The sequence below is a fragment of the Carcharhinus amblyrhynchos genome, chromosome 27 (assembly GCF_965287045.1).
Source record: "Carcharhinus amblyrhynchos chromosome 27, sCarAmb.v2.hapA, whole genome shotgun sequence".
NCBI lineage: Eukaryota > Metazoa > Chordata > Chondrichthyes > Carcharhiniformes > Carcharhinidae > Carcharhinus > Carcharhinus amblyrhynchos.
The window spans coordinates 25,874,754-25,899,353 of record NC_137350.1 but is presented as its reverse complement, the minus strand read 5'-3'; the positions used below and the strand labels follow the sequence as shown (position 1 = coordinate 25,899,353).

Below are 24,600 nucleotides of genomic sequence, written 5' to 3'. Positions count from 1 at the left end.
TGTGCAGATCAGATGATTTTCAGCTCAAGGTTGAATAGGCCACCAAGGCTGAAAATGGAATAACTCAACCTGAGAGAGAATGGATGGGGAAGAACATTAACAGTGGTTACAAGAGCAGATCAGAGGCTAGGAGTACTGCAGTGACTAACTCACCTCCTGACTCCCCAAAACCTATTCACCACCTACAAGACATAAGTCGGGAGTGTGATGGAATACTCCCCACTTGCCTGGATGGGTGCAGCTCCAAGAAGCTTGACACCATGCAGGACAAATCAGCCCACTTGATTAGCACCACGTGTATTAACATCTACTCCCTCCACCACCAATGCTCAATAGCAACAGTGTGTACTATCTACAAGATGCACTGCAGCAATTTACCAAAAGGTCCTTAGGCAGCATCTTCCAAACCCACGACCACTTCCATCTAGAAGGACAAGAGCAGCAGATACGTGGGAACATCAGCACCTGCAAGTTCCCCTCCAAGCCACTCACCATCCTGATTTGGAAATACATTGCCATTCCTTCACAGTTGCTGGGTCAAAATCTTGGAATTCCATGCTCAATAGTATTGTGGGTCAACGCACAGCACATGGACTGCAGCGATTCAAGGCAGCAGCTTGACACCATGCTCTCAAAAGCAATTAGGGATGAACAATAAATGCTGGCCAGTTAGCGACGCCCATGTCCCACAAGTAATAATAAAAAAATAGAAAATCGGTGGCGAGCATATGCAGCACAGATAAAAGACAATGGGTTCTGTTTTGATGCTTAATTTGAGGACATGGTGATTCATCCAAGACTGGATTATGACTGGTCATACTTTGACTTTGGGATAATGCAGGTGATGGCTGTGATTATAATTGTGAAAGTGATCCCAAGGTCTGCGGATGAAATCCAGAAGGCAGCATGCATAGGAGAGGGCAAACATAGATATTTAGGGGACTCTAAATGCAAAACACAAAAATCCTGACAAAGTCATTTTAAGAGTCCCCAATATGCTAAGGGTAAATAAAGCAAGGTAATCATAATCCTGTATTTTTGTTGTTGAACAAAAGCATCAGAAGTCTTTTTCTAAACTTGTTTACGAACTGCTTCATATGCAGATAAGTAAAAAAGAAACTTAATAAAGATGACAAAAACTGAAATCAACACATTATTACTAAACTGATGTTAAAAAACAAAATGTGTGGGCGCAGCACCGATGAAATGTCAGGTATAATGTGTCTACTTCCAGCTAATAGAAACTGAAGAAAGCAAGTTAAATTTATCATAACATCCTGAAGCTTGTTATTTACTAATGAACCATTATTAATGCTGTTTTCACTCTTTCGAGTGTTTGAGGAGGCATCCAAGAAACCTCAGATTACCAACTACTGGTGTGTGGTCTCCAAACAGTAGTTTATTTTCCTTTGTAAGGATGGTTTAAGGCATGTGGGAACGAGACCAAAATGTCCAGGAGATTCCTGCCTATTGCACAGCATGCTTTTGAAGTTTCAATGGGAATAAGCAAAATGACCCATGACCTCCAATAGAGGTAGCACAGTCGAAACCTCACCCCAGCCATCAAACAACAAAGAGCTCCAATATTCCAAAGCCCATCACGCAAGGTTAAACATGCACTTAACCAGTGAGCATGCAGCATACCGCAATCTGAAATTCCCATTGTGCACAACCAGGGTTGTGGACATTTGAAATGCAGTGAAAGTGATGCACAAGAAAGGAAGAGGTCTTCCTGGGGTCGCTTGCTGTAAATCATCCTTGAATGTGGTATATTTTATCAAGACATTTGCAAGGTCAATATCATCTTCGAGAGAGAGCCCATATAAAATCATCGGACTGAGCAAATACAGACATTAAACTTCAGTTTTTTTTTACAATTACCCTTTTACAAAACTGTAAAAAGAATGGCTTAAAATTGATATAATCCCTTATATCTTGACAGGCCGCTGCTTTCATTTGGTAAATAAAACTACTAAAGAAACCTTAAGCATAGCAAGTAGACAATTTAAGAATCTTGTAGTTGATGACCGAGATCAATCCTTGGCATTAATGAAGATATTAGTCAAGCATTTGATTGATATTTTAATAACTTTGAATGGAATTCACAGCTCAATTCAAGCAAATAAATATGTAATCTGATAATACACAAATACACCAAATTTCCTGGTAATCAACTGCAAATTACCATTTGTGACAACGACATCACAACCATTAACTCTGTTGTGTGCAGCAGCAACAACATGGATTGCATTAACAGCTGGTGCTGGAACTGGCAGCCAATACCCCGAACTACTGAATTAATCTTATTTGCATTGTTTCAATGACAAGTACATCCATCATTTGCTATCAATGACTTCCACAATTGTTATATCTGCTCAACATTCTCTAGAACATGAGAGTTTAAGATGAACCTACATAGCCGACAGCATAGTACACTTAAAGATGACAGTAGCAAGAGAAAATCTACATTTCAGAGATAATATATTCTTATAACTCATACTGCGGAACTCTTGATGAGTTGTTTGGGGGGGGTGGGGGGAGGGGAGGTTTGCATAAATGGCAAAGTAAGGAAAAATCTATTATGCAGTTAAGTTTATGTTTTAAGTTTAAAGTTTATTTATTAATTAATAATCAGGCTTACATTAACATCCCCTAGTTGCTAGACTTTGGTGCCTGTCCAGGTATATTGAGGGAGAATTCAGCACAGCCAATGCACCCAACCATAGCATGTCTTTCAGACTGTGGAAGGAAACTAGACCACTGGGAGGAAACCCAAGCAGACATGAGGAGAATGTGCAGACTCCGCACACACACTGACCCTCCAAACAAGAACTGAACCCAGGTCCCTGGCACTGAAGCAGCAGTGCTAACCACTGTGCTACCCCATTGGCATTGATAGCAAAAGATGGATGCACTTGTCATTAAAACATAAGCTTAATTCAGCAGTTTTGGATATTGGGGCTGCCAGTTTGTCAAAGATGGCACGAGTACAAGGCCTAGGAGCAACTTTACTCTCTTATCTTGGTAACGTTTACCAAGTGGTTTACCAAATTACCAGAAAATGAAGTAAAAGAACGTTCCATCAACCTCACCAATTGTGAGAAAACGTTTAATTTCCAGTTGGGATGTTAGTACTTGGAAAGAAAATCTTTTTTGCACGTGCGGCAACTAAGGGCATCATCAGATAACTACAGAAGAGCTCCTACCACTATCCCTACTGAGTGACATCACCACAGCTTCACCCATCACTATGAGCTTCAAGTGAGGTCAACAATTTAAAAGCAGATCCATGGATCTAAAACCCTCTAGGAACGGAATTCCATTCAGAGTCAAAAATTATGGTTCCAGGTTATTGAAAAAAAAACATACAACTCTCTACTCTGATTACTTGACAGTTGAATCTTTAACAGTAATTTCACCTGTTTGCCTCCAAGCTTCTACTGTTAGTCAGGTAATGGTTTTAATTAAAAGGCCTGATAACACTATCAGGAGTTGGAGAGCTGGCTGAATTTAAGAATGCAGGGGAGGACTTCTTTTTTATTTAAAAAGTGCTATTTTTTAATTCCTCTAAATGCATCTGCAGTTTTCATGTGTTGAAGAAGAAAACAATAACACCACCAACAATGGTGGGTTGGGCAATGTTAGGAGACATGGGTAAAGACAGATTAAAGCATACCTTCAGCATAAAGTGAAATGTGTTCACAGTATATCGAACCATTAGAGATGAAATTTCCAGGCACCCATGAGAGTGAAGCCCTATTAAACGTTATCCCACTAGGCAATCAAAAAGGTGACTTTAAAATAGCTGGGAGCACCAAATCAGAGGTTTACTTCAATAAAGATATTGCTCTAAGTATTTAATCACGCAACATAAAAAGTACATTATTGTGCAGATACACCTACACAAGTGCCCATATGTCAATCTGCCACCCATGCAATTCTGCTTTAATTCAATGCTCCATTTTTAAACAATTATGGATTCTGATGTTAAACCAAGATCCCATCTATATGTTCAAGTGGGGCAGTAGACCATGGCACTATACAAACAGAAGTAGAGATTTCTCTGCAACATGCAACACTGCCTTTAACGAGCATATTGAATGTAATTGCTTGTTGTGTGATTTTTTTTGTCTGCAAACCAGCTGTCACAATTGCCGATGCAAGAACAATGCTTCAACAATAATTTGCCAATTGTGTAGCACCACAGATGCACTGAAGGTGTGGCAAATGATTGTCAAATAGTTTTCTCTTTTCTGCTTCCGTTAGTCTGCTCATAAACACTATGGATGGGTTGAATGGCTTGCTTTTGAGCTGCCCATTCTATGTCAATAACAAAAATGACAAAACTTAAATGACAGGGATATTAATGAATGATGCAGACTCTTTTATGGTATTCAAGAAGTTTACCTGTGACATTAGGGCCGCACAGGTGGCAGGCACAGTGGTCAGCACTGCTGCCTCACAGAGCCAGGGACCCAGGTTCAATTTTGGCCTCAGGTCACTGTCTGGATGGAGCTTGCACTTTCTCCCTGTGTCTGCGTGGGGGTTTCCTCCTACAGTCCAAAGATGTGTGGGTTGGGTTGACCCTAGTGTTAGGGGGGACTAGCTAGGGTAAATGTGTGGCGTTATGGGAATAGGGCCTGGGTGGGATGTGGTTGGTACAGATTTGATGGGCTGAATGTCTTCCTTCTGTACTGTATGGATTCTATTCCATATGGTTGATTGGAAAAGTCTTACACGTACCAAGACAACTTTAGTTACAGATTTCCGGTTAGAGTGGATGTTATGGTTGTGCAGTACGGAGAAGAGAATAAAAGGGCAGGCGTCACTGCAGAACTTGTGCTGTTTGAAGAAAGCGCAGCGATGACAGCAAGTCTTCTGATTTGACTGCAGTGGGAAATTTGTTTCACCCATTTTATTCAGGAAGTACCTGGTAAAGTAGACTATAGGTTGCATGAGCATTTTTTGTTTGGGTCAGCTGTACATTCGTGAGTTGATTTTGTACTGATATTCCAGACTGCTTAAGGGTAATCGTAGTTACCATGGTTACAGTTGGCACTTAGTGAAGATGAGACCAGATGCACAGCTGTTTTGATTTATTTTTAAAATGCTGGTGGCTTGCAGGAAAGTAGTTTTGGTGATGTGGATGAAATTCTGTGTTCAAGGACAAAATGCTCTTCTGGGCTACAATTCTACAACCAAGAAAAAGGGTGTCTTATGTTTTGCTTTTGCTCCAAGTATTTGTTCCCATCATCTCCCCCCTCCCCAATGTTTCCACAGGAGACACCTTGCTCAGGTCAAATAGGTGCTCAGGCAACCTGTTTCCATAAGTAAGCCAAAGAGGTGCTATAAGCAGCTGCTTACAAAGGTGAGGGGTTTCACAAAGGATAAACTCTCCCTTCAGTTTTCCTCCTCTCATGAGAAACAGCCCAACCCTGCAGCATCGAGCATATTTAAGTAACAAAACCCACTAAGTGGACATTGCAGGCACTAAATGGTGTCCTAATACTCTGCATCATTATGCGGTAGAGTTGCAGTGTGCTGCCCAAGTACAACAGTTTCTTAGTCCCTCCTCTCCTGATTTCACCTCCAGAGTGGACACGGGCAAAGGAAGAGGTGACTCCAGCTGTTCAACACAGATCTAACGACTTGAATAATGATCACTTGGAAAGAGAGATAGTGTGGAAAACAAACTGGCACTTGTGGTACTATAACTCAACAACCAGCAAATAACAAAAAGAAATTGGGGGGAAGAAACTTTGCAATTTAAATTAGTGGCATTAGTTAAAACTGTCACAAACAAGGCTTAAATTAACGATGACAGTTGCATAGTTTGTATTTCTTCAAATTAAGGTTGAGTGGTGATTTAGTCAGGGGTATTTAAAACGATAAAGGAATTCAATGCTGTAGATACAGAGAGACTATTCCCTCTAGTGGGGGAAACCTAGAACTGAGTTAGAATGCTGAAATCAGAGCTTGGAGGAGGACAGAGTTTCAGAACTGATTCAGCTACACTTCCAATTGGCCATCCACGTTAAGTCGATTGAAATTTTAATGACTGAATTTGATTGATTGTTCTTAGGTTAGAGTATCAAGATATGGTGTGTAAAAAGCAGCTAAATTAATGTGAAGTACAGATCACCCATTTTCTAATTGAATGATTTGCATCTGATATGACATAACTGTTATACCATAGAAACCCTACAGAAAGAGGTCATTTGCCCCATTGAGTCTGCACCAACAACAATCCCACCCAGGTCTTATCCCTGTATCCCTACATATTTACTGCTAACCTACGCATCCCAGGACACCAAGGGGCAATTTAGCTTGGCCAACCAACCTAACCCGCACATCTTTGGACTGTGGAAGGAAACCGGAGTAACCAGAGGAAGCCCACAAAGACACGAATGTGCAGACTCCACATAGACAGTGAACCAAGCCGGGAATCAAACCCAGGACCCTGGTGCTGTGAAGCTCCGTGAAGTGCTAACCACTATACTACTGTGCTGTCCACGAGCGCAAACCATTTATACCTTTATGAAAAGTACCAAATATTTGTAAAACATGCTACAAGACAAAAATTTTTCACAAAATCCTCATGACGTACATAAACAGTTGTACATTGAATAGGTATATCACTTAATTAAGCTACATGGATTTTTTTAAAATTCATTGGACATGGGTGTCACTGGCTGGCCAATGTTTATTGCCCATCCCTAGTTGCACTTGTTCAGAAGGCAATTGAGAGTCAACCACATTGCTGTGGCTCTGGAGTCAAATGTAGGCCAGAGAAGATGAAGACAGTAAATTTCCTTCCCTAAAGTACATCAGTGAACCAGATGGGTTTTTACAACAATTAACAATGGTTTCATGGTCAATGGTAGATTCTTAATCCCAGATTTTTTTTATTGAATAGAAATTCCACTATCTGCTATGGTGGGATTCAAATCTGGGTCCCCAGAATATCAGCTGAGTTTCTGGATTGACAGTCTAGCAATAATACCACTCGTCCTCCCCCCTTCCACAATGCTATTGTCATGGAACCAGAAAATAAATCCAATGGCCGACCACATCAGCAAGCTCAAACACCAATGCTAGCTCTCTACATTGTCCACAAGCCATTATGAAAGATTCTCTATTTATATGTAAGATACACAACTACAAAAAGCAGTATATTGTGCCAGTAGTATAGGCCTATGTTCTAAACAGGCAATAACTGCATCAAAAAAGTTTTATGGAATCATTCCATTATTGAATGGATAATTCATACTGCACTTTTCAAATGTACATTTATAAACTTGAAGCCATGAATTCATTAGGCTCTGGTTTAGTATTGCCATGGACGAAGCATTGATTTCATAAGCTCATAAGATATAGGATCAGGATTAGGCCGTGAGGCCTATCGAATCTGCTCCATCATTCTTTCATGGCTGATATGCTCCTCATCCCCATTATTCTGCCTTCTACTTGTAACTCTTCAACCCATTACCAATTAAAAATCTAACTCATCCTTAAATTTACTCACTGTCCCAGAATCCACCATACTTTGGGGTAGCGAATTCCACAGATTCACAACCCTCTGGGAGAAGTAGTTTCTCCTCAACTCTGTTTTAAATTTGCTACCCCTCATCCTAAGACTATGACCTCTTGTCCTAGAATGCCCACAAGAGGAAGCATCTGCTCCACATCTACTTCATCCATACTTTTTGTCACCACAATTTGACTTCCCCTTCAGTCTTCTAAATTCCAGAAAGTATAGACGTAAACTGTTCAATCTCTTTTCCTACAACAAACCTTTCATCTCTGGAATCAATCTAGTGATTTAATGTTAATTTAGCATAAAACCGACACAAATTTACATTATGTAGTAACTGGCATGGATTTAATGCATTTTCTTACCAGAAGGCCAGAGTAACCTACCAAAATTTGCATGGATTTGAAAATCAACATTAATAGTTTCAGTCTGAATTACTCACACAGCAGTTTGACAGGTAACTGAGAAATTCTTACCTCTACTCATTCCTGTAAAAGAACCAAAGCAGCAAATCTCATATTGGCTTAAGAGCAGCTGAAAAACAATGTTTAAAAAAAAATTAACAAAAGCATTTGTGGTAATTTATCAAGAATAGATAATTGCTTCAATATTAAATGTAAACAACATTGCTTTTAATATAAAAGACCAATACAGCAAATGCTGGACATCTGAAATAAAACAGAAAATACCGAATAAACTCAGTAGGTCTGGCACCATCTGTGGAGAGACAAACAAGAGTTAACATTGAGTTCTTGTGACCCTTCTACAGAAGCAGGACCTGCTGAGTTTATCCAACATTTATCACTTTTATTGTTGTTTTCATTGTATTTCCACAGTACCCCTAACTTTGAAAGATGTCCAAAGCTTTGGGCACAAAAAAAGGGTTACGATTATAATTTTTGTAAAATTAAAGAGGTGAGAGATGTGAATAGAGAAAAGAGTTCAAGAAGGGAGTTCCAGAGAATAGAGCTGAGGCACTCAAAGGTTCTACCAGCGGCTAAGAAGGCTTTGAGCTAAAGCTTGCTGCTGGTTAAAACCACTAAAAATCACTTGCGGGCTTTTAAATTGGTAGCCAACCCACAACTCTCCACATTTACATTTCACAGCAAGTATATTAACATATTAACAGTATATTCTACTTCAGATGGCAATTGGCTGCAAAATAATTTTATTAAAAGAAATTGAAGCTATCAATTAACAAAAAGCCAGCAGAGACAGTTCAGTTTCAGCACTCCCACAATTTTTAATATATTGAATAGCAAATAACTTGCACAAGTTGTGAAAATAAATCATACCAATGGGGAGGGAAGGACAAGGGAAAAGAGCAGCTGCTATTTTAACTCTTACTTTTCCATCCATTGTTTTTCTTGCTTTTCTTGGGCCATTGTGGTTTCTTCCATTAATTACATCACCCCTCACCTCAAACATGTCCTGAAATATTTCAGAACAAAAATACATTATTGTAATAGCTTATAAAAAAAGCAGATATTTGACAATACCAAAATGTCTCAAGATATACAATGCCACACAATGTTTTGAAAGGTCTTACATGTTGTAATTCGCAGAATGTACAAGAGTAACAAAAAAATTAAATTCTAAAATTAATTTCTCAGGTTGCTTAGTAGTTTAGAAAACCACCTTCCCTACTCTGGAGCTTGGATTAAGATATTACTTTTCTTTCTCCTTGGTAAGGAGCTCATGTGAAAGACAGTTCAGAAATATAGAACAGAATTGTACAGGGAGCTAATCTAGTCTACAGGTACAAAGTTTGAGATACTTTTTTTATTTCATATTAATGGGGCGTAAGATCTACCCATCCAATCCAAATAGTGTTCTTAAGTCTTCTGAAGCAGACAGAGCCTGATACAACCTTTACCTCTGTTAACTATAATAATTTTAAATCAATTGGACCACTGAACTGATTACGTGCAAGAGTAGAATTTAATGCAGGCAACAGGGATCACCCTGCTGGCTGGAGAGCCAATGAGAGCCACATGTCGCTTTGTTTTGATCGTCCCTTTAAGGGCAACACAGCAGAGCAAGGGTCACTAGGCCTCAGTGACCTATCTGGATTCAAGAGTGGAGAATCATCCCAGGGGTAGGAACTCTTCTTGGGCACAGGGACTTTAAAATTAGCTGCAAACGTGCTGTTCTTAAAGACAACTGTAAATAAATCCCTTTTTGTTCACTCATGGGGCGGAATTTTCTCATCCCGCCTGCTATGGGAATCACAGCGGGCAGGACATAGACCATGCAATGGTCCGTTGACCTTGGGGCAAGCACAGCTGGAAAATCCCACCCACAAATTCTCAGAAAGTGCACCATTACATACTTTCACCCAGGAAGGCCTGTCACTCTGAATGAAAATAGGGCCTTTAATTTGGCAGCAGCATTTCTTTCCCAGGATTCAGGGCTTGCCCGCCAAGAGCTGCTGGCCAAAGGCTGAAGCCTTTCATTGCTTGGCAGTGCTACGAGGGGAGCAGTGGCTGTTGCCAGTAATACATCCATTTGAGCTTCCTCTCAATAAGTGCCCCCCACCAAACTCACCAAGGAAGAGGGTATAAACCTGTACCCACAGTTATTTTTATTGGTGATGGGAGAAGAATTAAGTATGAATCCACTTCAGTTTTCTTTTCCTCCTAATACAAGCATTTTGCAACATGGATATTTTGTACCCTCAATTTGGATAAAACACTTGATTAATAAATAAAATGAATAAACGAGCACTTTATGATTATGAAACTCTATATGAATTTGGGTCAATACATGGGCAATTCATCCAAACTCATCTATAAACTGTGTATTAGTTGCTTGGAATCAGAAGGGACTGTGGCACAATAATGTTGTTAGGTATCAACATCGCACTGTCAATGATAATAATGATAATAATGTTGTTAGGTATCAACATCGCACTGTCAATGATATCCCACTGCACATGATTCAGCTGGTGCAATGCAGATGTCATTGCAGCCAGTAGGTCTGTGATGTTAAAAGATAGCACTTAAAATCGATGACAAGACAATGCAGGGGCCAATATTCTTTATTTTATGAAGTGTAACGTTAAAGCTTTGCTGAGTACAATTTTCAGATACGCAAATCAAATTGAACTATTTGTAATCCAAATATAATTGGACCATCAAAACACAGACTTGACAGAACTGCAAAGTCGGTGGCATATTTGGACTTCTATATCTCAAACCAATAACTTTAAAATTGGTTATACATGTAATCTTCAAAAACAAGTTATGCTATGTCCATGTTGCACTGTACAAAGCTCATGGTAACACAAATAAAAGTGACAAGGTGGGCAGAGTTACACAGCTATAGTTTGTTACAGGGGCATGATGTGAAACCAATCCAATGTTATTAAAAACACAAGTGGCTAAAAGCATTAAATAAAACTGAGCCCTCAAAATACATTTAGGTCAAAGTCCTGAATTTACTTAAGAAAATAAATAGCCAAGGGTCAAAATTAATATTCATATCAGGGAGTTAGGAAAGGTTTAATGTAATGCATCAGGGATGACACAAGGCAGAAGACAGCAATGTCATCTATCTCAGCAACTATGGAGAGGTTTTAGTGCACTAATTTCTGCATGACTAAAACTATAAAATACTATTCATGTCAAAATGAAAACCAATGTTCTCAGTAGAGAAAAAAAAAGTAACCTTACCTCATCAATTACTATGCATTTTCTAAAACACTCGACAATCCCTGAAAATAAATCACTGCAGTCATTTTGCAAGCACAATACAATCTTAAAGGTTTTGGCTATATTAAGTACTTAATGATAATAGTTTTCAATCCAAAAGGCAATCATTGTTTTACACTGCTGGATCTCTAGGTGTTAGCTTTTGTTCAGCGGTAGAAATGTCACTGATTCAGAATGTCACAGCTTCATGCTCCACTTCAGAGTTGAGCCAATAACCTAAGCTGACCCTCTAACACAGTACTGAAGGAATGCTGCACTATCACAGGGGCAGCCTTTCAGATAAGGTGTTAAAGTGAGGCCTTATGCACCTTCTCAGGTCAACATAAAAGATTCCATGGCACAATTTGAAGAGCTCGAGCGTTCTCCAAGTGCACTGGCCAATAATCCATCCGTCAACCAACATCGACAAAAACAGGTTAGCTGTTCATTTGTCTCATTGTTGTTTCCAGGACTCTGCTGTGCAAGCTGGCAACCACTTTTGCCTATATTACAAAAATGATGACTCCTCCAAAGTACTCAGCTAGTGAAATGAAGCACTCTGGGTCATGCTGCTGATGTGTGGGTGCTATGTAAAAGTATGCAAGTTCTTTCACATTCTCTTTCACGTGCACTTCAGTTTAGGAATTTTTTGATTCTCTAATTAATCAACAATCACCAGTTTCTTATCAATTTTAGGCAGACACAAATAGTTTTAAAGTTACTTTTTATTAGTGCCACAAGTAGGCTTACATTAACAATGCAATTAAGTTACTGTGAAAATCCCCTAGAGTCACTGGTTTACAGCATGAAAACAGGCCCTTTGGCTCAACTTGTCCATGCCACCCCTTTTTTAACCACTAAGCTAGTCCCAATTGCCCACGTTTGGTCCATATCCCTCTATATCCATCTTACCCATTTAACTGTCTAAAAGCTTTTTAATAGTCACCACACTCTGGCGTCTGTTCGGGCAGCTATTACATTAGTTTAATGTATCAAAGTTTAAAAAAAATTGTACTTACATTGATAACTAACAACCCATCTCCTCCCTGCTATCCCCATGAAGTACTTCAGGGTCCTCTCACAAACTAAATCTGCATCTGAAATGGAAATTAGAAGACAAAGGTAGCATTAACATACCAGGTTGGCTTTGGCAATGATTTTTATTAAAGCATTTTTCCAAGACATACATAGCTGGATCACCGATTTCCCTTATCTACTATATCAATCTTCATCAGTAAGCTCACAAGTTGCACTATGCTTGAATTCTGAGAGATACCTTGTATTTTCATTTAAAAAACTAATCATGTTCAAATGGCACAACAGCACCATCTCATATTAATAATTCACAACATGTCAAGCTAAGTTGTTTTTTAATCCCATGTCAAATAAGCGGTTTGTTTTTTTTTACTGGGATCAGAGATGAATGGCAACCAAGCAAATATTAGACATTCAATTCTAGTACAATTGTAACCAAAATAGTGAGAAATTTGAGGCAAGCATTTTAATACATCAACAGGATGCCTAGGATGGCACAGTGGTTAGCGCTGCTGCCTCACAGTGCCTGGGACCTGAGTTAAATTCCAGCCTTGGGTCACTGTCTGTGTGGAGTGTGCATGTTCTCCCCATGTCTGCATGGGTTTCTTCCAGGTGCTCCTGTTTCCTCCCAAGGAATTTAGGGGCAGGGTATCCAAGAGATCAGAGTGAAGGGAGGAGGTTTGTATGTAATAGACCAGTTGGACCAAATGACTCAGTTCTGTCTTGCAACTTTCATAGAAATAGAATCCTTACAGTGCAGAATGAGCTCATTCAGCCCATTGAATCTGCACTGACTAACAGAACATTTTATTCAGGCCCTGTCCCTAAATTCCTCTACAATAAAGGCAAAATACTACAGATGCTGGAAATCTGAAATAAAACAGAAAATGCCCAGAAAGACTCAGCAGGTCTGGCAGCATCTGTGGAGAGAGAAACTGAAGTACCATTTTGAGTCTGTATGACTCTTCAGAGCTGAAGAAGGGTAGGAATATAATGAATTATAATGTTGGAGGGGTAGGTGGGTGGGGGGAGAGGGGGTGTGCATGGAGAAAGTGGAGCAGAATAGGTGGGAGACAGCGCTGTAATGGAAACAAGACAAAGGAAGCGTTAATAGTTTTGGTAAAAACTAAAAAAAAAGCACTACGGTAAGTTAGCAAGATATGTTAATAGCAAACCAAGGGTCAGCACTCTGAAAGCCAAGCACATTACAGTATTTACCCCGCTAATCTCCTTAATTTACACATGTTGGGGCAATTTAGCATGGCCAATCCAAAAAACGTGAAGCTGGGTAAAATTATAAGAGGCAGATACCTGTTTTCATGATGACATGCGTTGTACTGGGTGAAAAATTACTGAGGAATGCGGCTCCTGTTTTTCTTGCAAATGTTTCAACCAGCAACTGAAATGGGAGATGGGGGGGTGGTGGGGAGAGGAAAATAAGACTCATTTACATTCAATTTAATAACTTTTAACTTGGTATGTCATCATTACTTAAATTTAACTTCTAACACGTTTTAAAATAAAACATGATAATACCACTGGACATGAAAGTAAGCCAGAGGTTTACTGAAAAGTACGGTACAGAAATAGGCCCTTCGGTGCAGGCTTGAAGGGTTGAAGGGGCTGTTCCTGTGCTGTACTTTTCTTTGTTCTGTACTTTTCTTTGGTTGACAAGCTGTCTGCACACTTAAAGGCAGCAGTGGGGCAAAATTGGAAAAACTCTCATTTCACCCAGTTTTGATAATCCAACACCCTCACTGAGCACAACTCTCAAATTTATTCAACATAATTTCTTTCAGAATATAAACATAAAGGAAGTGAGATCCCTTGACAAATTAACAATGGGAAAAAAATGCCTTTTCAAAATCAAAACCCAGGAGTAAATCCCGAGGAACATGAATTAAAAGAAATTATTAGTGGCAGATGTGGTTATCCCACCAATTATGCTTCTTTTTTGTATGCTGGCAGCAAAAAGTGGTGCAGCTTGTAGATAATTACATCTCATTGTTTAACTGGGATACTCCGTCAAAGTCAGCGTGCTGTCACCAGCGACATTTCCATACAGAACTGAACACTTCAATGTCATGGTCGTCAGGTTTTAGCATTTCCCAGTTTTTTTAAAAAAAAATAACAACAGCCACATTCAATGGCTGAACATGCAGCTGACATATAAATTAATCCTTTATCCACTTTGGCTTAAAAATTGGTTTCATAGCTTTCGCTGGACGCCTGTCCAAAACAAAGATGTCAGCGTTTGTTTAGACGTGTGAATATGACATCCCAAGCGTTCCTGAATTCCAATTATATTTGCATTCCAGCTTTGTGTGCATGTTTGATACAATAGGTTACACCAAGGTGAGTGATATATTTCCAAATCCTTGGTTGTGGTGTCGAAGTATGTTGTGAAATGATTGGTTCTTGTAATAGTATGTGTCAAATACTTTAAAAAAAAGTCTGACCGACTTCCAATCCTTTTTCCTCCCTCTGCACACACTGTTTTTACTGACTGCTGAAAAGATTCTTCTGTGTGTCCTTAAGTTACATAATTTGTTCTGAGCTTTGGACAGCTGAACATCAGTTCAACCTTGGAATAGACAGCTAAGTGGTCCCACTGCACAAAGAACAAAATGAATAATTATGTATTGTACATAAAACAAAGGCCATTATGGACCACCAACTTCTGGAATATTCTAGATAACAATGAAATTTCCATTATAATGAACTTGTAACTGTAGATTAGACAGATAGCCTTCATAACACAGCTGCAGCAAATCATTAATCTGATATCATCGAAAATGTCACAAAATAGTACTCTGGTTTTAACATCACAATGATTTTCAGCTTTAATTTTACAGGCAAGTATCTGACTCCGTTGCAGGTTTACTTGCGTCATATGTCGTCAGAAAGTCAAGAATGAAATTCAGATACGTTCTGTCTCAAAACGTGCACCTCCACAGAATCTCTGCATGCTCTCCCAGTGTAAACCTAAGCAGATTATTTTGTGCATCTTGGTAAATTCCACCAAATTATTGGATAATTTAAATAGCTACGGTCATCACCTTGCTCACTTCTGTCACTCTTTTTTGGGGGAAACCTTTAGCTATTGAGAGCGGATGATATTGAGGGAATTGGCTTGGAGGCGTTGCATTAACATCTAAGTTGAAATACACCTAATTTTCTCCAAAGGCTTGTCAACTCTTGCTCTGCTGAAGGTGTTTGAATGTCTTAGTGAGATCTATGAAAATAAGGCAAAGTGTCTCCTACACTTCCCCATGTAGCTGATGTATGGAGAAGATCAAGGCTACAGTAAATCTGCCAGCATGGAAACTTCACTGCACTTCCAGGTACACTTGGTCTGCAAGGAGATGACATCTTTAAAGTATTACCCAAGAAAAGGCCTTCCCAGGACATTAAGGGGCAAGATGCCAAGGTGGTTGCTGTCTCCACTGAGATTGAAGTGTGTCTGCATCACACTTCTCCTGTGAAATGGAGATTAATGTCCCAGAGAAGGTCATAAGGTCAATTCAATAGATAGGACTTTGTGCATGAGCAGATGAGCTGGGTTCCATCCTTGCTAGGTATTTTGTTAAGCAGTCTATAGCCTCCTCAACCTCATGCAAGAATTATTCTTCATCTAATTCACCCATGAGAAAGCTGCGGGAATGTGTCAAGTGCAGACTGGGTGCTATCCATCTTATAGTAATGCTCAAACCAACTGGACATCTGTTCATTTCTGCCAGTGAGCACATTCTCACCTGCTAACTTGGCTTGGGTTGGGGGTGAAGAAGAGGGTCAACACTGGTGACGGGAGGACCAAATGCTCCCTCGATTTTGTCAAGGTCAACAAAACAAAGGAGATTGTCATCGATTTCAGGATGTGTAAAAGGAGAACATGCCTTTGTCTACATCAATGGGGTGGAAGTAGGAAGGGTCGAAAGCTTTAAGTTTTTAGGTGTCCACAATCACTAACAATCTGTCCTGGTCCCTTCATGCTGCCACTATAGTTAAGAAAGCCCATCAATGCCTCTACTTTCTCAGAAGACTAAAGGAAATTTGGCATGTCAGCTACGACTCTCACCAACTTTTACAGATGCATCATAGAAAGCTTTCTTTCTGGTTGTACTGCAGCTTGGTATGGCTCCTGCTCTGCCCAGACTGCAAGGAACTACAAAATGTCGTGAATGCAGCCCAATCCATCACGCAAACCAGCCTCCCATCCACTGACTCTGTCTACACTTCCTGCTATCTCAGCAAAGCAGCCAGCATAATCAAGGACCCTACGTACCCCAGATATTCTCTCTTCCACCTTCTTCCATTGGGAAAAAGGTACAAAGTCTGAGGTCACATACCAATCGAATGAAGAACAGCTTCTTTCCTGCTGCTGTCAGATTTTTGAATGGGCTTAGCTCAAATTAAGTTGATCTTTCTCTACACCCTAGCTATGACTGTAACACTACATTCTGCACTCTCCCATTTCCTTCTCTTTGGACGGTATGTTTTGTCTGTACAGCACGCAAGAAATAATATTTTTCACTATATGAAAATACACGTGACAATAATAAGTCAAATCAACATATTTTGTAAATTTTCACGATCACAGTCAGTTTGCATAACTTGACATAAGTTAATCCAGTGTTTATTTGTGCAGTTTCTCCCCATCTTTTTTAAGGCTGTCTTTATCTAATAAAGCGCCTCAGTCTCAAACTTCCACCATGACATTATGCACTGCACTATACAGTTTGATGGCTTTACGTCCAACAATTGCAGAATGAAGAATGGAGTGAAACAGAGTCTTCACCCCACTCTCTTTGGCACCTTCTCTGTGCTCCTGACCTACACCTTCTCTACGATTTTATGGTACAGTGGTTAGCATTGCTGCCTCACAGTGCCAAGGATGTGGGTTCAATTCCTAGTTTGGGTGACTATCTGTGTGGAGTTTGCATTCTTCCCACGTCCATGGGGGTTCCCTCTGGGCGCTCCGGTTTCCGAAAGCCATGCTAAATTCTCCCTCAGTGTACCCAAACAGGTGCTGGCCGAAGTGTGGCAACTAGGGGATTTTCACAGTAACTTCATTGCAGTGTAAGTGGAAGCCTATTTGTGACTAATAAATAAATGCAGGATATGGAGGGGTCTACTTGCTCACTAGGTCAGACAGGAAGCTCTACAATCTATCAAGGCTGAAAACGAGGATAAAATAATTTGTGTCTCCTCGATGCTTTGCTCTAGTCACTTTCACAGAAGCTCAGCTACGCAGTCTCATGGACTATCTCTCCCAAGCCTGGTCTTATTGTCCATTATAAGCAGCCCAATAATTGGTGATGGTACATCTCCATAAGAACATAAGAAATAGGAGCAGGAGTAGGCCATCCAGCCCTTCGAGCCTGCCCCGCCATTCAATAAGATCATGGCTGATCTGTCGCTGCTCAGTTCCACTTTCCCGCCCTCTCCCCATAACCCTTAATCCCCTCTCCTATCAAAAACCCATCAACCCGCATCTTAAAAATATTTAGCGAGGCAGCCTCCACCACTTCAACGGGCAGAGAATTCCAGAGATTCACCACCCTTTGAGTGAAGAAGTTCCTCCTCAACTCCGTTCTAAACCGCCCCCCTTTTATCTTGAGGCTGTGCCCCCTAGTCCTATTGTCTTTTTTGAGCGGGAAGAGTCTTTCCACCTCTATCCTATCCATCCCATTCATCATCTTATACGTCTCAATGAGATCTCCTCTCATTCTTCTAAACTCTAACGAGTACAAGCCTAGTTTATTCAGCCTCTCCTCATAGCTCAACCCCCTCAACTCCGGTATCAGCCTAGTAAACCTCCTCTGCACTCCCTCCAAGGCCAAAATATCTTTGCGCAGGTGCGGCGCCCAAAAATGCACACTGTACTCCAGTTGCGGCCTCACCAATGCCCTATACAGCTGCAGCAAGACCTCCCTACTTTTATATTCAATCCCCTTCGCTATGAAGGCCAGCATCCCATTCGCCTTCCTGACCACCTGCTGCACCTGCAAGCTGGGTTTTTGCGACTCATGCACAAGGACCCCGAGGTCCCTCTGCACCGTCGCCTGCTGCAGTTTTTCGCCCCGTAAGTAATAGTCCTTCCTACCATTCTTCCTACCAAAGTGGACCACCTCACACTTGCCAACATTAAATTCCATTTGCCATTTCCTGGCCCATTCGCCCAGCCTATCTAGATCCTTCTGCAGACTCTCCACACCCTCCGCACAATTTGCCGTTCCCCCAATCTTGGTGTCATCAGCAAATTTCGACACTCTACACTCGGTTCCCTCCTCCAGATCATCTATATAAATGGTAAAAAGCTGAGGCCCCAGCACCAACCCCTGGGGCACTCCACTAGTCACCATCCACCAATCCGAATAGCACCCGTTGACCCCCACTCTCTGCCTCCTATTTGACAACCAATCCTCTATCCATGCTAACACCCTACCCCCAACTCCACTTCTGATCACCAACACCCTGCTAGAAGCGGGGTGTTTGCCCAGAGACCCTGGTGACAGATAACATGTCCCTTGTAGAACATGACACATGCACGAGGAAAGCAGGTACTGCCTTTAGCCGATTCACAAAACGTTAACTGAATAACATTAAACTGACCCTCAAGATCAAGCTAATGGGTTACAAGGAAGGTTCCCAGCACCTTCCTGTATTGCTGTGAAACATCGACAACACACAGCTTTCAAGAAAAGAAGCTCAACAGTATCCATCTTTAGTACCTGTGGCACATTATGGGTATATCCTGGCAGGACAGAATCATTAATGTGACAGCCCTCTCAAAGTCAGAGCTACCATGTTGTTAAGCACTCAAACAGTGGTGCATTATTGGCTTGGGCACACGTGCAGGATGGAAAATACCCAAAGTCATATGGCAAGGTGAGGTAGCTGGAGCCAGATTTTCAGTAGGACACCCAAAGCATTTTGTTCAAAGATGCTTGCAAGCATGACACGAAGGCCCAGAAGATCAATTACTGTATCCGAGAGTTATGAGTTGACAATTAAGGAAAATGCTAACATCGCCTGTGGACTAACATGACCACTGGCTATGCCAACAGACACCAACACGAAAACAACAATCCACAATGGCACATGTGGCAGAATGTGCATTTCAAGCATCAATCTCTTCAGCCAGCAGCGTGAAGACTTCATGAAGACACCCCAACTGAAATGGATTTGTTTGATGCACATCCATCATCTTCCGTAACTGGAAGATGGAAGCCAGCCAGTGAACTGCCTCTGGGTTAATGATCTTAACTGTTAATTCTGTTCCCTCCAGCAGTCAGGTTCAGTGATTCCTCATTCTCAGTAAAAACTCCAAGAGATTTAATCAACAGGAAACAAAGGAAAGACATTAAAACAAAATCATAGAATCCTACAGAGCAGAAGGAGGCCATTCTGCCCATCAAGTCTAACTGTCCACAATCTCCACCCAGGCCCTATCCCCATAACCCCATGCACATAGCCTAGCTAGTCCCCCTGACACTAAGGGGCAATGTAGCATGGCCAATCAACGATAACCTGCACGTCGTTCAGACTGTGGGAGAAAGCCTGAGCATTCAGAGGAAACCCACCCAGACACAGGGAAAATGTGCAAACTCCACACATAGTGACTCAAGCCAGGAATCAAACCCAGGTCTCCAGTGCTGTGCGGCAGCAGTGCTAAACATTGTGCCACCATGTCACCCAAAGTTAATTCGTTATGTCAGCTTTGCTAATGGTACTGGATTTTTAAACTCGAGGAGGATTGATAGCTCATTGCTTTGAAAATACTAAAAATTTGACATAACTTAAAACTTACAATTTCGTTTTTGTTCAATCCTGAAGCTACAAAGGACATTTTTCTTTTAATGGTCACAACCGTGCTCTTGCTGGCATTCGCACTTTTGTTAAAAACAGGAGATGAAGTTCGTGAAGATTTGCTATGCTTGAAGCTTTTGGACATTGCCCTTCTGTCATGTTGGGGTTTCTCATGTTGGGGAGGTGACGTACTCTCGTCGTCAGCAACATCTTCTGTAGGCTGGCATCTTATCACAGACAAAACAGAAGGGCTACTTGCTGATGCCAAAACACAGTCTCCCTTTCCTGCACTCTCTAATTTGTTTGTCAACGTAACGTCTTTCAGCAGTTCCTCACCATCATGATTTCCTTGAAGAATAAACACATTCATTAGCAAATTGCAAAATATTAGAAGTTGTAGTATCATGGCATTTCTGAAGAGAATTAACAATCCTTGCTATTTTCATTGGGACTTTTGGCCTTTAATTTTGGTAAAATTATGGTGATCGTATAATCTGTTCTGGAGTCTGCCTGGCAGCAAGCCTGGGTTTGATTGTTAAAGGGGCCCAAGATTGTTTTATTGGGAAGATGATGCAAGATGTCTATGCTCAGGAGACATGGGCAGCAGCCTCTGTGTTTACGCTGGATAGGCTGAGAGTCTCTAAACCCCAGAAGAGTATTGAAAATGTCAGGTTGTACGCTTTATATTGTCCATTTAGTTCCAGTCTGAAAGAGATGGGCTCTCAAGGATTGTGAACCAGAATTTCTACCTGGATACAAAGCCCATGTGATTAATGTCACCATGGAAATGGGCTTTGAGAAGGGAAGAGTATCTAAGAGATTCCTGAAAACTCTCAGACAGTTGGTCTGCCAGACTCCAGGAGAGGGTGAGAAGCTATTGACGAGATGCTGTGGTTCATCATACAGGAATCTGGATGGGAGCTTGTGCAAGGATTGGAAAGATCCAATTTGTTGGGAGTTAAAACAAGGACGAATGGTTTGCCTAGCTTTAGCCTGAAGGATAAATCTCCAGAAAAACACACACTGAAAAACAGTTCTGGAGTTCAAAGTTTCCAGGCTAAAAATGGAAAAGATCCAAAACAAACTCTTGTGAATCAAGAATCACTTTGGACTGATTCTGGGAAAATTAAATATCTACTTAAAAGACAGTGTAACATATGCCAGCTAGAATTTTTTCTTTCAGTTGCGTTAAAAGTTCCATCTGCATTTGAAAGTATACAATGACGACAAATATGGTGTTTTGTCAATGCTTTTTGTCTGTTACAGTATCAGTTTTAAAATGTGAAACTTTGGTGTGACATCCATTCAAATATTAAATAGGAGTTTTAATTTCATTTTAAAATATAACAGTCTCCATGGAGATTGGAAAATGGTCCCTATAATAGTTACAACTCCTTAAAAGGTACATTACAATCATCAAGACCAACAACGAAAATAGTGACCAAAATGTCACTTTCCTCAAAAGAAAATTAAGTAATTGAACGTAATCTTCATCTTCATCAAGAATAGAGTTCTTTTCTTTGCAAAAGTTTTTTTAAAAATCAATTAATCTTTTCCTCACTCTAATTTGAAAACTTATTTTCTGGTGATCACTTTTCAGGACAAGGTATAGAATGTGACCAAACTAAAAAAAAATTCCACCATTTTGTAGAAATTTAAACCCATCTCAATTGCAGTGTAGTTAACTTGATAAAGTGCAAGAGCTCAATTCATCTGCAGCAGTGGGGAAACCAACAAACCTGGTTTCATTCTCAATCAAGCCAATAAACGGATCCATTTTAGTTGCACTCTTAATTTCTGGCTATCACTCTGTTGAGTATTTTGTGAGATTGCTAGAGCACTGTAGATATTAGCATTTTCTAAAGGTACAGGTTTGTCCCAGCTACAACACTGTTAAACAAAATGGATCAACATTATTAGTAAGACATCAGTGGTCAGAATTCTTCCCTCACTCTTTGGGGAGGCTTTCATCTGCAACAGGAGTGGCATTAGAAAGTTTGCAAACCAATGTTAACAGCACATTTATACTTGTGAATTGCTTCCTGAGTAAGTTATGTTCTTGATCACTATTGTGTAAAATTCCCCTAGTTATATTGTAACTCAGCGGCATCACTTGGTGTCACTGTAAATGATCCACACAGGTTAAAAAGTAGCAATGAGATCATAAAAAAACACAAAGTGAAGCGCCATAGGAGATTAACTAGCATGATGAGCTAAAGTTTTGAATGTGGAAGCCGAACCCCTCTGAACAAAGGAAGAAGACCATACATCAATTCTTATTTTATTCAACATCCACACACAAAACAGGAGAGAATAACAAAATTTCTGCAAAACCCTTAAAGGTCTACAAGTGTAGTGGGAACTCTGCAGCTCTAAAGCACTTAAGAATCAGAGGCATTAGGACAGGACATGGATGCAGACTGAGCTACATTTTACTCCATTCCCAGGCTGATCTTTACAGATTATATCAACTGCTTGTGTTTTTACTACATACAGGACATATTGAGTTTTTTAAATTCCAAACTTTTATTATTTATTAGTGTCACAGGTAGGCTTATATTAACACTGCAATGAACTATTACTGATCTGTGGTGGATGTTTTAATCTGTAAATACCTTCACTATCTGAGTTTGTGTGTTTCTTTATCTCCTCTTTCTTTTGTGCGGCATTTGGCGAGTCAGTAATTTCTCCCTGAGAGCCTGCTTTGGATTGGAATTGATGTGGCGAGTCATCCACTGCTTGAAGCCTCTCTGGTTTCTGTCTAATTTCCAAATCCGTACCAGATATTGGGCTGTCAAAAATAGAAAAAAAGCAGTTAAAAATGTCACAATATTAACATTCAGCATCATTCCCAATTCCTCAGATACTGAAGCAGTCCCTACAGCAAGGCCTGGACAACATACAGACTTGGGCTGAAAAGTGGCAAGTATCATTTACATGACACAAGTGCCAGGTGACGAGCATTTCCAACCAAAGAGAATCTAACCAACTCCTATTGATAGTTAATGACATTACCATTAATGAAAAACTAAATTGGACCAGCCATATACACATTGTGGCTACAAGAGCAGGTAAGAGACTGGAGATTCTGAGGCTGAATTAACCCACCTTCTGACTCCCCAAAGCCTGTCTACCATCAAAAAGAAGTCAGGAGTGTAATGGAACACTCTCCTCTTGCCTGAATGAATGTAGCTCCAACAACACTCAAAGCTTAATACCATTCAGGACAAAGCAACTTGATTGGTCAGCACCCCATAAACTTTAAACATTCACTGCCTCTACCACAGACTCTCAAGCGGCAGCAGTGTACATCAAGTGCAACATGCACTGCAGTAACTTCAAGGTTCTTTCAACAGCACGGTCCAAGCACATGACCTCTACCACCTAGGACAAAGGCAGCAGATGCATGGGAACATCTCCACCTGCAAATTCCCCTCCAAACCACACACCACCCTGACTTGGGTTTATATCACAGTTCCTTCACTGTTGCTGATCAAAATTCTGGAACTTCCTTCCTAACATCACGGCGTGTACCACCACCTTCAACGGCAATTAAGGGTGGGCACCAAATGTTGGCTCTGCCAGCAATACCCACATCCTGTTAAAGGATAAAAAAGCAGAAAGTTTTTGCAGACAATATTGACACAAGATATTATATTCATCTACATATTTCTCATTCCCAAGGTACCTAGAATACATGTACAAAATATTCCAAATTAACTTCTGTTTTGTAGCCTCAAAAGCAATGTAGAACTTCTTTGTGGGAGGATTTGGCACTGCAGATGTTCCTATGCCATGACAAGCTGCCTTTGTCCTTCCAGGTGGTAGAGGTCACACGTTTGGAAGATCTATTGAAGGTGCCTTAGAAAGTTGCTGCAAGGCATGCTGCAGAGATAATGCAGCCAGTAACAGTACTTTGGGAAAAGTCAAACACGTTGGCTCAAATTATTCTTGGAGAAAACAAAAAGGGAGACAATAGGAATGTACTTTCCAGTTAAGCACTATATAAAACATTAAACTTGTTCAAATAAAGTTTATTTATTAGTGTTACAAGTCAGTTTACATTAATACTACAATGAAATTACTGTGAAAATCCTCTAATTGCCACACACCAACACCTGTTCAGGTTCACTGAGGGAGAATTGCAAGGGAGCTCGGCCAATGCACCCAACCAGCCCATCGTTCAGACTGTGGGAGGAAGCCAAAGCACTTGGGAGGAAACTCATGCAGGCGCAGGGAGAACATGCAGACTCTGCTCAGACAGTGACCCAAGCCGGGAATCGAACCCAGGCTTGGTGCATTGCCCATGCTAACTTCTCCCTCAGTATACCTGAACAGGTGCCGGAGTGTGGTGACCAAGGAATTTACACAGTAACTGTGTTAATGTGAGCCTACTTGTGACACAAATAAACAAACTTAAACTTAAGGCTTGTCAGTGGTTTACTGTGATCCAAGTATCTTCTCTGAAACCAAACTAAATTCAGTAATGGTTACTCTTCAGGCAATTTTTTTAAAAACAAGATAATA

At 40.6% G+C, this 24,600-nt stretch overlaps 1 protein-coding gene across 1 annotated transcript in view; it reads right to left on the bottom strand.

Annotated features, from left to right (window-relative positions):
* Positions 1-24,600, bottom strand: part of LOC145359213 (breast cancer type 1 susceptibility protein homolog) — an 82,963-nt gene that overhangs the window by 8,320 nt on the left and 50,043 nt on the right. The window contains exons 14-20 of the mRNA XM_080213689.1: positions 22,689-22,864; positions 20,075-20,421; positions 13,573-13,660; positions 12,246-12,323; positions 11,209-11,249; positions 8,882-8,965; positions 8,011-8,068 (exon numbers count right to left, since the gene is read on the bottom strand). Of these exons, the coding sequence (XP_080069815.1) occupies positions 8,011-8,068; positions 8,882-8,965; positions 11,209-11,249; positions 12,246-12,323; positions 13,573-13,660; positions 20,075-20,421; positions 22,689-22,864 (872 nt within the window). The remainder of the gene's footprint in view (positions 1-8,010; positions 8,069-8,881; positions 8,966-11,208; positions 11,250-12,245; positions 12,324-13,572; positions 13,661-20,074; positions 20,422-22,688; positions 22,865-24,600) is intronic.